This window comes from Ricinus communis, chromosome 5, assembly GCF_019578655.1.
Source record: "Ricinus communis isolate WT05 ecotype wild-type chromosome 5, ASM1957865v1, whole genome shotgun sequence".
NCBI classification, from domain to species: domain Eukaryota; kingdom Viridiplantae; phylum Streptophyta; class Magnoliopsida; order Malpighiales; family Euphorbiaceae; genus Ricinus; species Ricinus communis.
In genome coordinates, this window is record NC_063260.1 from 20939966 (window position 1) to 20951338 (window position 11373).

General features: G+C 34.6%; 3 protein-coding genes and 2 non-coding genes across 6 annotated transcripts; 4 read left to right on the forward strand and 1 right to left on the reverse strand.

Moving 5' to 3' along the window:
* Positions 1 to 1247: 1247 nt before the first annotated feature.
* Positions 1248 to 3774, forward strand: LOC112534916 (cytochrome b561 domain-containing protein At4g18260). The gene is made up of 4 exons (XM_025157432.2): positions 1248 to 1801; positions 2037 to 2195; positions 2843 to 2991; positions 3176 to 3774. Exons 1-4 carry the CDS (start codon positions 1697 to 1699, stop codon positions 3510 to 3512), a joined length of 750 nt encoding a protein of 249 aa, XP_025013200.1. The 5' UTR covers positions 1248 to 1696; the 3' UTR covers positions 3513 to 3774.
* Positions 3775 to 4071: 297 nt separating this feature from the next.
* TRNAT-AGU lies at positions 4072 to 4145 on the forward strand. Its single transcript has one exon. It is a non-coding gene; the product is annotated as a tRNA-Thr (tRNA).
* A 93-nt stretch (positions 4146 to 4238) lies between these two features.
* On the forward strand, positions 4239 to 7718 carry LOC8284057 (urease accessory protein G). Of its 2 annotated transcripts, none has more exons than XM_015719500.3 (7): positions 4239 to 4485; positions 4563 to 4742; positions 5498 to 5558; positions 6057 to 6258; positions 6594 to 6658; positions 6759 to 6863; positions 7365 to 7718. In XM_015719500.3, the coding sequence occupies exons 1-7, from the start codon at positions 4412 to 4414 to the stop codon at positions 7446 to 7448; spliced, it is 771 nt and encodes a 256-aa protein (XP_015574986.2). In that variant the 5' UTR covers positions 4239 to 4411; the 3' UTR covers positions 7449 to 7718. The 2 variants fall into 2 exon arrangements, with proteins under 2 accessions (XP_015574986.2, XP_002519700.2); XM_002519654.4 differs by having other exon boundaries at positions 4245 to 4485; positions 6537 to 6658.
* A 678-nt stretch (positions 7719 to 8396) lies between these two features.
* On the forward strand, positions 8397 to 10475 carry LOC112534915 (uncharacterized protein At4g18257-like). The gene is made up of 3 exons (XM_025157431.2): positions 8397 to 8976; positions 9259 to 9591; positions 10078 to 10475. The coding sequence occupies exons 1-3, from the start codon at positions 8684 to 8686 to the stop codon at positions 10235 to 10237; spliced, it is 786 nt and encodes a 261-aa protein (XP_025013199.2). The 5' UTR covers positions 8397 to 8683; the 3' UTR covers positions 10238 to 10475.
* Positions 10476 to 10622: 147 nt separating this feature from the next.
* Positions 10623 to 10695, reverse strand: TRNAR-ACG. The gene has a single exon. It is a non-coding gene; the product is annotated as a tRNA-Arg (tRNA).
* Positions 10696 to 11373: the final 678 nt, after the last annotated feature.

The following is an 11373-nucleotide window of genomic DNA, read 5'->3' on the forward strand; positions in this document are numbered from 1 at the left end:
TTTGTGAAATCGCCTCTCTTTCTGGCCCCATATATCATTAATAAGGAGAATTAAGTGCATTGTTCAAGTGCATATGGGACCTATTAATTGCGATTTTGTTAATTAGAGCTTTATTAGATTAAAGTAGATGCCCTCTTTTTCTCCTCTTAGTTTTGGTTTAAATGTTGATACACTATTGTAGTGGATGTTCCTTGACCTTGTCATTGGCAAGAGACAAAGGCTCTCATATGTATATCCATCCAAGTGAGCTTTCATCATATGAAGTTCGATTGGGATTTTATTAAAATGAAAATGAATCAATTATGAAGCCTGTAACCTCTTGAATTTTGATTGTATTTTATCATGTCTTTGTATTTTTATGTTTGATTGGATTAAGGATTTTTTATAAATATTTTATAAAATCTTAATTTATTTTATTAATCTTTTATATTTGTATTTTTATTTTTATCAGAGACTCAATAATTCTTAATAAAAGTGAAAATAAAGAGTTTAATAAAACTAAATAAAAATTAAAAAATTTAAGAAAACATTTTGCGAACTTCCAAGTTCTTTATTTTTTACTGAATGAGAGAAATCTTTTATTATTATTATTATTACTAATTTTAACGGCCCCCAAAATTGTATAAATTCTACCTACAAATCAAAATATATTAGAGTTTCAAAATTCATTGCAGATTTTGTTGCGGTGTACGTAACATGGTTATGGGTTCAAAACATTTGTAAAGGGAAAGGGATTAATGAACATAATCACAATAATCAAATGGGTCCAGAAGTCGCACTAATCAAAGCACAATTGCAATTATCAAAATGGGATATGTTCTACGTAAGAATGATCATGTTTGTTGGTCATATATAAGTTTAGATAAAAGTCAAAAAGAATTGAAAATGATGTACCTCCTATTGCCACCACTTACAACTATGCTACAAAATCAAAGAGCAATATCTGGATCAACCTTCATCTTGAACCTTGCCACAAGAAGAATCCTATTACTAACTAATTTTTTCTTAACCTGCTTTAATAACTTGCTTTACTCCCCTTTCTTTTTGGGTTATGTGCTGTGATTTTTAATTCATTTTAACAAAGATGCATGGTAGTGGAATGAAAAGAAAAAGAAACTACTTTCTGTATGAACGTAGGAAGAGAAAAGGAAAACCATATCCATAGTCACTATCCACCATATCTTTATTGTCCTAAATTCACCATCCATTGAAGAATTGACCATGTTGTATATTGCCAACCCACATTCTCTTTTGTGCAACCCAAAAAGCCTGCCAGTGTCAACCCCACTTCTTTGAAAATTAATAGAACTATTCATAATCTCCACTTTCTTTGTTCTTTTTTCTAATCCCGCTTCCTGTACAAGACTGCAACCACCACTGAACGCCCCATGCTCTTATAAACCTTATACTAAAAAAGAAAAGAAAATATCATGTTATCTAATTGCTACACAGGCAGTAGCCTTTCTTGTATTCATTTGCCATCCCGCATTTCCTCTTTCCCCATATAACTAAAATAATATACCGTTTTGTTTGTCTACTAGTCTCTAAGATCTTCGGTAGTTGCCATCCAAATCTAACTATATTCTCTTGTAGGTCTTTCTTTATAATTCTCAAGAAGAGTGAGAAAGAGAGAGAGAGAAAGCACTCAAGCAGGGTTTGGTTTCAGTTCTTGATTGTATATTGCAGGAGCTGAAGAATGCAAATTTTTCATTTGCTAGCATCACTGTCTATGCTTCTCTTCTTTATTACTGTCATACCATTTGTTTCTTGCTCATCTCATGCAGATGTGAGGGATCACAAGGTATAGTTTATTCTTTTGTTTCTTCAACTTTCTATTTCTTGTCTCTGGATTCTTCTCTGAGCAACTGATATAAATTATTTGCCTGTCCATTTGTAGTTTACTCCTTTCCTACTGTTCTTCTTAATATTAGCAAGTTGAGTATGCGAGTTTTACTTACTTAATTAGGCATGCATTTAGGGCATGCACATCTTGATTAGTTTTGTGTTACTAATATAGAAATGTTTAATCTCTGCAGCTAAGTCCTAAGAAGAAATCTGATGTTGCTCTTCATGGGATTCTCTTATGGGTCTCCATGGGATTGTTAGGACCTCTTGGCATACTCACTATTAGAATGTCACATAAAGAGGAAGGTGGAAAAAGGAAAGTTATCTTCTACCTCCATCTAGTTTTGCAGGTAAATTTTTTGTTTCCCTTCTGTAAGTCATGCTTCAGTTCTCATATATTATTCAAAAGTTATTAAGAAATGAAAAAAAATAAAAATTGAAAGGAATGAAAGAAGTTTGATCTTGTGGTAGAGTTAATTTCACACATCTATTACACAATATTAATGTATCCTTTTAGAGTCAGTTGTAGTGATTATGCGATATCTTTTATTAAGTTCATCATCATATTTCACTTTAACTTTAATAATGATGTCTCCAATTATTTTGTTTCTTTTTCATTTTTCCCCCTTCAGTAGATTATTTAATTAGTTTCAATATAGAGTAAATGAAACCAGTTTAATTACCCATTTTTATCATGAATGCTTAAAAAGCAAGAAAAGGAGTGATTAGGTGAGTCTATATCTTATAAATATAAATATTTTCATCCTGAATGTCATCGGGAAAGAAGATTTGTCCTCATCAATGTGTTTTGCAATTCCTAAACATGTGATCGTAATCATTTGCTAATTTATTCTTACAATTTCTTGAGCACTCTAGTTTCAAAAATAATTGCAATGTAAGCACCAAGTAAACATGTCTCTGCCATTGAAGATTGGTCTTGCCCAAGAAAAGTTATCTCCTTCCTTGTTTAACTCTTGTTTTTGTTTCCATTTGACAGGTATTGTCAGTGCTACTTGCCACGGCTGGTGCTATCATGTCCATAAAATCCTTTGAAAATTCATTTGATAACAATCACCAAAGAATAGGTCTAGCACTTTACGCTGCTGTTTGGGTGCAAGCTGTAATTGGATTTCTAAGACCTCTTAGGTAAATCCATAACTCTTCTTATCAAAAGTTTATATAAAGTAGTAATCAATTTTTATTTTTATTTTATTTTAATTGCATTCTGACCGAGTTCAAACAGCTTGTAACTTCACAACCTTAGAGATAGACGATTCTGCAACCAGTAAAGCTATAAATGTGTTCTTGAAAATTCCTTTGTTAATTGTAGAGGGAGTAAAAGAAGAAGCACATGGTACTTTCTGCATTGGTTACTTGGGACAGTAATCTCTCTAGTCGGGATCATCAACATCTACACAGGCTTAAATGCATACCACAAGAGATTATCAGGAAATGCAAGGATTTGGACTATACTTTTCACAGCCCAAATCTCTTTCATGGCTTTCTTCTACCTTTTTCAAGACAAATGGGAATACATACAAAAGCAAGGGGTGATTTTAGGCAATACTGAGCCCACCAATCAAGTCATTCCTCAGAGTGATGCTCAAAAGGTGTTGGTGCCTGAAGCATGTAGCAAGAGAAATGCACTCAGAAATTTGTTTGACTAGTTAATTAGTATGGGTCTAATTAGTTAATTCGTTTCATAATTTTCAACTTCTTACAATTGCCTTGGCATATTTTAAATCATGGGTTTTGCTTATATACTTGATCTTTCCGGTGCTTGCACTTCATTGATATATATGGAAATGTTATAAAAGTCATGTATGAGAAAAAGAGAAAGAAAAAAGAGGAGGATTGTGCCTTGTAAGCATACTGTATATGACATATATATATATTTGATGAATGAATATAAATAATTGATATATAAGAGATGTTTTGTCATTTTAAATGGACCAAAAGGAAGAATAGTAGATGTACTTATTCTGAAATTTACTTTTTATGTGAATTGTATGATTTAGAAAAATATATATTCTTGTAAACTAAATGATTATTGATAGCTCCATTTATATATACAAATTTCAAGTTTGTTATAGCAATGATTGAGGCACATTATCCCAGTTGAGATCGTGATATAATATTTCACCATGAATTATTGTTAAAAGTTATCGGGGTTTTTGAATTATTTAATTGTTTATATGATAAAGGGATGACGGCCCAAACCAAAGTGCTTTCGTAGCTCAGTTGGTTAGAGCACCCGTTTAGTAAGCGGGAGGTCTTGAGTTCGACTCTCAACGAAAGCATATTGCCTTTTGGCAATTATTTCTCTTAATGTTTTTAATGAATTTTGCTGCGCATCGAATTGGAGCAAGTGGCATAGTCACCGTCACTCACGCTCGTGACCTAATCAGTCAAAAAAATCTAATGAGTTACTAATGAGCAGGAAAAAGGAATCTACTAAGTTACTAACCATTACAAGGAGATAACTGAACGGTCAAGGCTCCAGTTCAAATCTTTATTTCACTCAAAAGGAGAACTTCAAAACTGAAACATCTGCAGATTGTGCTCCATGGATTCTTCACATGACCACCATCACACCCATGACCATGAACATGACCACCAGCATCACCATCATCCTAATGAGTAATCTTCTATACCATCTCAATCTTGTTTCTTGTTCTGAAATTTATGGGGTCTTATTTATTTACTTGTTTCCTCAGGAAAACAAGTTGGCTCGGGGCAGATGGAAGAGTGTACCATAGTCATGATGGATTGGCACCTCACTCTCACGAACCCATTTACTCTCCTGGCTTCTTTAGCAGAAGAGCTCCTCCGATTCTTACTAGGGATTTTAGTGAAAGAGCTTTTACTGTTGGTATTGGTGGCCCTGTTGGTACTGGGTACTTTTTTTTTAATCTCCTATGTCCTTTCAATTTTCCTTTATGGTCTTGTTTTATCTGCATATTTTGCTTAGGAAGCTTTTATTTCTGGAGTTCATTTCAGTTCAGTTTATGCTTTTACTATCCAATGTATTTTTTACTTATAACTTCCTATGGGTTAACAGATTGCTGATTCTTTCTTTATTTTTCAGTTGTTTCGTATGATCTGTGCCTTAATACCAATGATACTTTAGAATTAAGTGTATCTTTGTAGCATCAGAATGAAGAAACAGAGATAAAGAAATTAGGGAGAGAAAAGAGAAAAGCTAGTAAGAGAGAGAATTTGCAGAGGAAGACACTAGTAAATTGGACTCTTTAAAGAAGTTATTTTTCCTCGGAACGATTATTATGCAGTCCTACTTCGTTAAGCAAATGAAAAATAAGAATTTTTTTCTACTTATATATGAACGGTGAAGTTATGTTCTTGCTCTCAGAATGCCATGTCATTGTATTTTAAAACACAATTACGGAAGCTTTCTTGATGGTTCTATATGGCCTATTCGTTGTGTACATTTGATAAATTTGGAGATTTTCTAATTTTCAGTTTGTAAAATTTTTTGGTGAGATTACGAATTTCTGGCTTTTCTTTGGCATATTTTCTTACCAGTGTCATGTTTTCCTTTATTGGATTTACTTGATAGCTTTCTAGTGCATTGTTATTGTAGAAACTCAATAGCAGATGCTGGATAGTGATGAAATACCATTTCGCACTGCAGGAAAACAGCTTTAATGTTGGCAATATGCAAATTCTTACGGGACAAGTACAGTCTTGCTGCAGTAAGTATTCTCCCCAAACTTTTCTGGGATTTGAATGATTCATTCTCATATTTTTCATCTAACCCAATTTAAGACAAGTTGATATGCCACTTTAAGATGCGTCAGACCTCAATGCAGGTCTAATAAATCCAGTATCAGTTCATTAAGTGGTAGCTGCTTGTGAACCAAGAAATTCATGCTTCTCCTAGGACCCCAAGGTGGATTGATCTCTCTTCATGAATTCCTTTAGCTGAAATAAGGCCCATCTTTATATAGTATGATCCCACCTAGTGCAATTTCTGTTGCTCATGTAGGCAGCTGGCATATTTTTATTTTGGGATATAATTTGCACCTATTCAAAAGAAACAGAAAAATGCTTAAGAAAGTCATAAGAGCCTGAACTAAGTAGCTGATTATTCATTCATGAATGTGTTATCTTTTCTATTATCAGTTGTGTTACATTGATGCCAGACTGTTTGAGATATTTATTAATAGCTTTAAGTTATATTGTTATTTCAGGTGACAAATGATATATTTACTAAGGAGGATGGTGAATTCTTGATTAAGAATGGGGCACTTCCTGAGGAAAGGATACGCGCTGTGGAAACTGGAGGCTGTCCACATGCTGCAATTCGTGAAGATATCAGCATTAACCTTGGCCCTCTCGAGGAGCTCTCTAAGTTATTTAAAACAGATATATTACTTTGTGAATCTGGTGGAGGTAAATTGCTAATACAAGCTTCTTTCCATGCTATGTATAAATACTTAAAACGGCTGAAAAGCTCTTTGATCAGAAGAGTTAAGCATGGTGTTTTGCACGACAGTTTTCAGCACTAATTTTTTCTGTTTGGTGAGAAGTTTGGAAATGTGGTGAGCCACTTTTCTCAAATAGCTAAAAAATTAGATGTTAACAAGGAGAAGCTCAATTCTCTGTTAAAAGATTTATACAATTGTGAGTTTCTATAAGGGTCGTCTTGTTTTTGAATTTGCTTGGTGCAGATAATTTAGCTGCCAACTTCAGCAGAGAACTAGCTGACTATATCATATATATAATAGATGTTTCTGGTGGTGATAAAATTCCTCGGAAAGGTGGCCCTGGCATCACTCAAGCTGATCTTCTTGTATGTGATTTCCCGTTTTGATATGTTGTTCTTGTAGCTCTTCTGAAGTCTGATATCCCATGTTATTGCAAGTCTGAGTTATTTGTGCATGTTATTCTAGGTTATAAACAAGACTGACCTTGCTTCAGCAGTTGGAGCTGACTTGACAGTCATGGAGCGTGATGCAGTTCGTATGCGGGATGGTGGGCCGTTCGTCTTTGCTCAGGTGAGTTTGATATGCTTTTCCTATTTGATGACATTGTTCGTCATGGACATGGCAGCCGTGTAATTTGTTGTCCATAATTGGTGGAACTTATATAATAGGGCTTTTCTATTTTCATAGGGTAGAAACAAAGAAAGTGGACCCAGATGAAATCATATACTCACAGGAAACTTTTTTCACCAAGTTCATGTTTTGATCATTCAGATTATGATCACACATCTTAAGTACTTCTTGACTCGGGGTAGACATGTTCATCCTCTACAATGTGATTAATATGGATAAAGGAACTCTGATAATTCTCATGTTTGTTAAATCTGCAATTTTGACCATCATTATGCGCCTCCTAGATCACTGCAGTGCTGCATGGTATTGGCTCTCACCCAATTGTTGTCTTTTCTTAGGATGCTGGTCTGCAATGTCGTGAGCTAACAGATGCATAACATGGACCTCGTTTCAATTAGTATTGATGTTATCCTAATTTCTTTGTATGTAATACTCTCATAGGTGAAGCATGGAGTGGGTGTAGAGGAAATTGTGAACCATGTTTTACAGGCCTGGGAAGTGGCAACCGGGAAGAAGCAGCATTGACCTGTACCTCTGAAAGTTGCCTTAGCACATCCTATTTCTCATGTTATCTACTCGTTTAGGTTGGGTTGTTGCAGAAGTAAACCTGTATTCAGCAATAAAAGTGAATTCAATCTGCTTGGTTATTGAGAAATGTGGTGATAAAGGGAGAGTGAAATTTGTGATAATCCGTAACTGATTCTTAATAGCACTCTTTCAGAGCCTGTAATATAACCAGATTAGTCAAGAGGATTCTGGGTCAAATTGCTAATAATGATGCTATGTTTTGTTTAAGATCATTGCAGCACTAGCAATTTGGCCGAGGAGAAGTGGCCATTATTTGCTTATTGGTAATTCGATATCCTTCAAAAAAAAAATTAAAAAAAAATCAAATCCATGATTTTCATTTTTTCTCAAATGAAATTAAAAATACTAAAATAATAATTTTTTAATATTGTTAAAGATAAGGAAAGAAGTCTTTTTTTTTTTTTTTTTTTTTTTTAATTTTTTCTTTTGCCAAACGAATTTAAAACTTCACTGATAAGGTTGTTGGAGTTGACCTAAGAGTATTTTGCTTTACAATATTGTCTGAAATATAAAAATCACTATTCTAATAAATTTTCTGAAAGCATTTAATGAAGATCCATATCTTGTATATTTTATTACTTTTTGTTTTTCTATTATTTTAATTTTTACCATATAAATTAATTGTTATTTTTTATTATTTCTTTTTAAAGGTAAAGAAAATATTGAAAGTTATTTAAGATATTGTCAAATGAATAAAAAACGCAAAAATACAAATCTATCTATAGTTTAAGGTATAAATTTCAAAGTTCATAGAATCTTAGAAGTGGATCATATTGGATCCACAAATAAGAAATCAAGTGAAACACAAATGGACATGCCAACAAGAAATTAATGCCCATTTGGACTTCTGGTTGCTCAGGATTGTACTCTTTTTTTCTTTTTACAACAAAAACTATCAAATGAAAAAGAAAAAAAAAAGGACTAAATATGAAATTCGGGTCATAATCTAGATCCAAATTGGTCATAAGCCTTTCGAAATACACAAGGATGGCCCGGGTATCCAACCCAATTCGAGATAGAATCAATTATCGCTGATAGACTCTAGAACTTGAAAAGGAACAGGAGAATCCCTGGAAGAGAAAGAGAAAATTGGCAATAAAGATCATTAGTCGCCAAGAGCCACAAAATTGGAACCGAAAACTTTTAATTTATTCATAGTGAAGATAGTTAAAATGGGAGAAGAAGAGGGAAAGAAAAGGAGAGTGGTGGTGGAATCATTAGGATGGTTAACAGAATCATCAATTTTACCTAAAAAACACAGGTCCATTGAAGGAGTTGGTCCCTCTTCTATCCTCGAACTCAAAGCTCAACTTTACAAATCCCAAGAAGAATCCAAACTCTCCAAACACTCATCTTCCGCTGCCTGGTCAGATGTCAGTTACCACCGCGCCAAGAAGATAATCACTGCTTCCTCCTCCGATCCCTTTTCCGCCAAGAACTCCGGCGTTGAAGCCCGTGCTCTCAAGTACCTAACCTAACCTCTCTCTCTCTCTCTCTCTCTCTCTCTCTCTCTCTCAATATATATATATTAATTTATTCAATTGTGTTATTTGTTTTTGAATTAGGGTTTTGTTTAGGGTCTGTTTGGATATTTACGGCTATAATTTAATTCTGTTAAGTTAGGAAATAAGTTGTAGAAATCATATCATTTAGATTGAAACATATAATATAAAATTATTTCAATTACATAATTGAATTGGATTTTAGAACTAAAATTGAATTGATATGTTTTGGTTTTGAATTATAGGGATAAGCTTGAGCTTAAAGCGATTAAAGATGGATCAGCTAGCTATGCAGCGCTGGAGAAGAAGGCTGAGTTATATGATAAGCTAGTAAGAGGAGAGCTATCCGATGAGGAAGATCAGGAGAAATACTGTGTTGATTTTTTCCGGAAAGGCATGGAGCAAGATGAATCCCAGCGTCCGCAAACTTATGATAATTCTGCTACAGTAGCTTCACAAGAAAAACAACCAGAAGAAGATGGCAAGAATGAGAATGATGAGTCTGTACTTTATAATGCAAAAGGGCCGGGAAGAACAGGTGGAGGCATGGATAAAGACGAACATAAGCGTTTTGTTAGGTATTTGATTTTTTATTTTACATTTTATACATTTATGGTTGTTATATATAATGTGTATTTCTGAATCCGGGAAATCTTTTATCCCTTAAACTTGATAGTGTTTTGTTGTGGATTAGATTTTAGTTGATACTATGGTAACGCTCTTAACTTAAAATCAGAAATGAAGTGGCTCTAGAAGAATTGACAATAGGTTTCATTTTTTACACGTTAGTCAAATTATAAGTGATTATGCACAGATGCATAGGGTGGTATGAGTATTACAGTAAGGATAGAAAAATGTCTATGTATGATGCTTTAGATGCTGAAGAACAGGATAATATTGACTTTTCATAAACTAAGCTTTAATCCTTTTCCTTTCATTCCATAATCCAATTAGGTTATTTTTCCATGTTTTGGCATTTGCAGTTTTATGCTTCTCTTGCCTGATTCATTATCTATCATCTGTATCTGGAACTGATAATCCTCTATGTTGGTGGTTTTCTTTAGGGAAGTTCATGAAGAAGTAAATCAGGCAAGAGAGAAGGTGTCCGAGCTCAAGCAGCGGAGACAAGAGCAGGCGGCAGCTCATCGAGAGAAATTAAGACAGGCATATCTTCGTAAAAAATTAGAGAAACTGAAAGCTGCACCGAATAATGAGCAGACATGATTAGTGGAAGGGAGGAGATGATAACCCAATTTCTGTGTCTCTTAGTCTTATTCAACGATTCAAGCATGCGAGTTGGGATGAAACTCGTACTTAACAAGTAACAAATGGGAAATTCTTTTGTCCAACTTGTCTCTCCCTCTGTATGTAAAGCTCAAAGAATTTTCTGCGTTCTTCAGTTGTCACTTGTATATGGAACATTTTCAGATATAGACACCCTCGAGTCTTATTTCGGCTCTAATTTGTTTTTGGAGTTGCAATATTACAATTTTAGTCTCCATGTATTGCATGCAGTGGGCGAGCAGTGCACGTAGAAAGAGTTCTCTTGATACATATCTAAGTTAAGCTGATGCCGCTGAGCAAATAAAAAGGGAAAACATTTAAAAAACGACTCCACTGGGGATCGAACCCAGAATCTCTGGTTCCGTAGACCAGCGCCTTATCCATTGGGCCATGGAGTCCTTGCGTTGGAGCTTGCAAGTTTTCATACTTATATGTTAATTAATCGAGTCTGCTCAAGTTCGAAGCATTGGATCATATCAATTTTCATTTAAACAAAAGATTTGTTCATGGTTTTCACATTATAAAGGCATTTGCTTTTCGATATTTCTCTCTTTTTTGTTTGTTTAAAAGAAAGCAAGCAAGAACAAATTAACTTGCCCGACATTTAACCTTTAGCATTTATTTTCCTGAATATGAAAAAGGATACTGATGGTGCATACACTCTTCAGTTTTTACTCTTCTGGTTACAGAAAAGTTAAAATCCCTGTCAATTTTCGCATATATATATGAACATGAATTTCCTTTACACTTTAGTAACATTATTGCATACAAATCCTAAAATTACTCTAGAATATCCAAAATCAAAACAAAACAACAAGCTGACACTTGCACAACACATGTCCGACATGCATCCACTAACTTACTAGACCACCACCGACACCGATACCGTCACCGTCACCATCACCGCCAGATGCACCATCCTCCTCCACCACCACCTTCTCCTCCTCCTCAACAACATCCTTAACACTAAAGGACAAAGACTCTCTCCTTTCCAAGAACTTCCCGGTTGGAGGTACCCACAAGGTCAATAACCCTTGAGGACGACCAGACGGCCGCCAAACCTGCACCGTCATGCA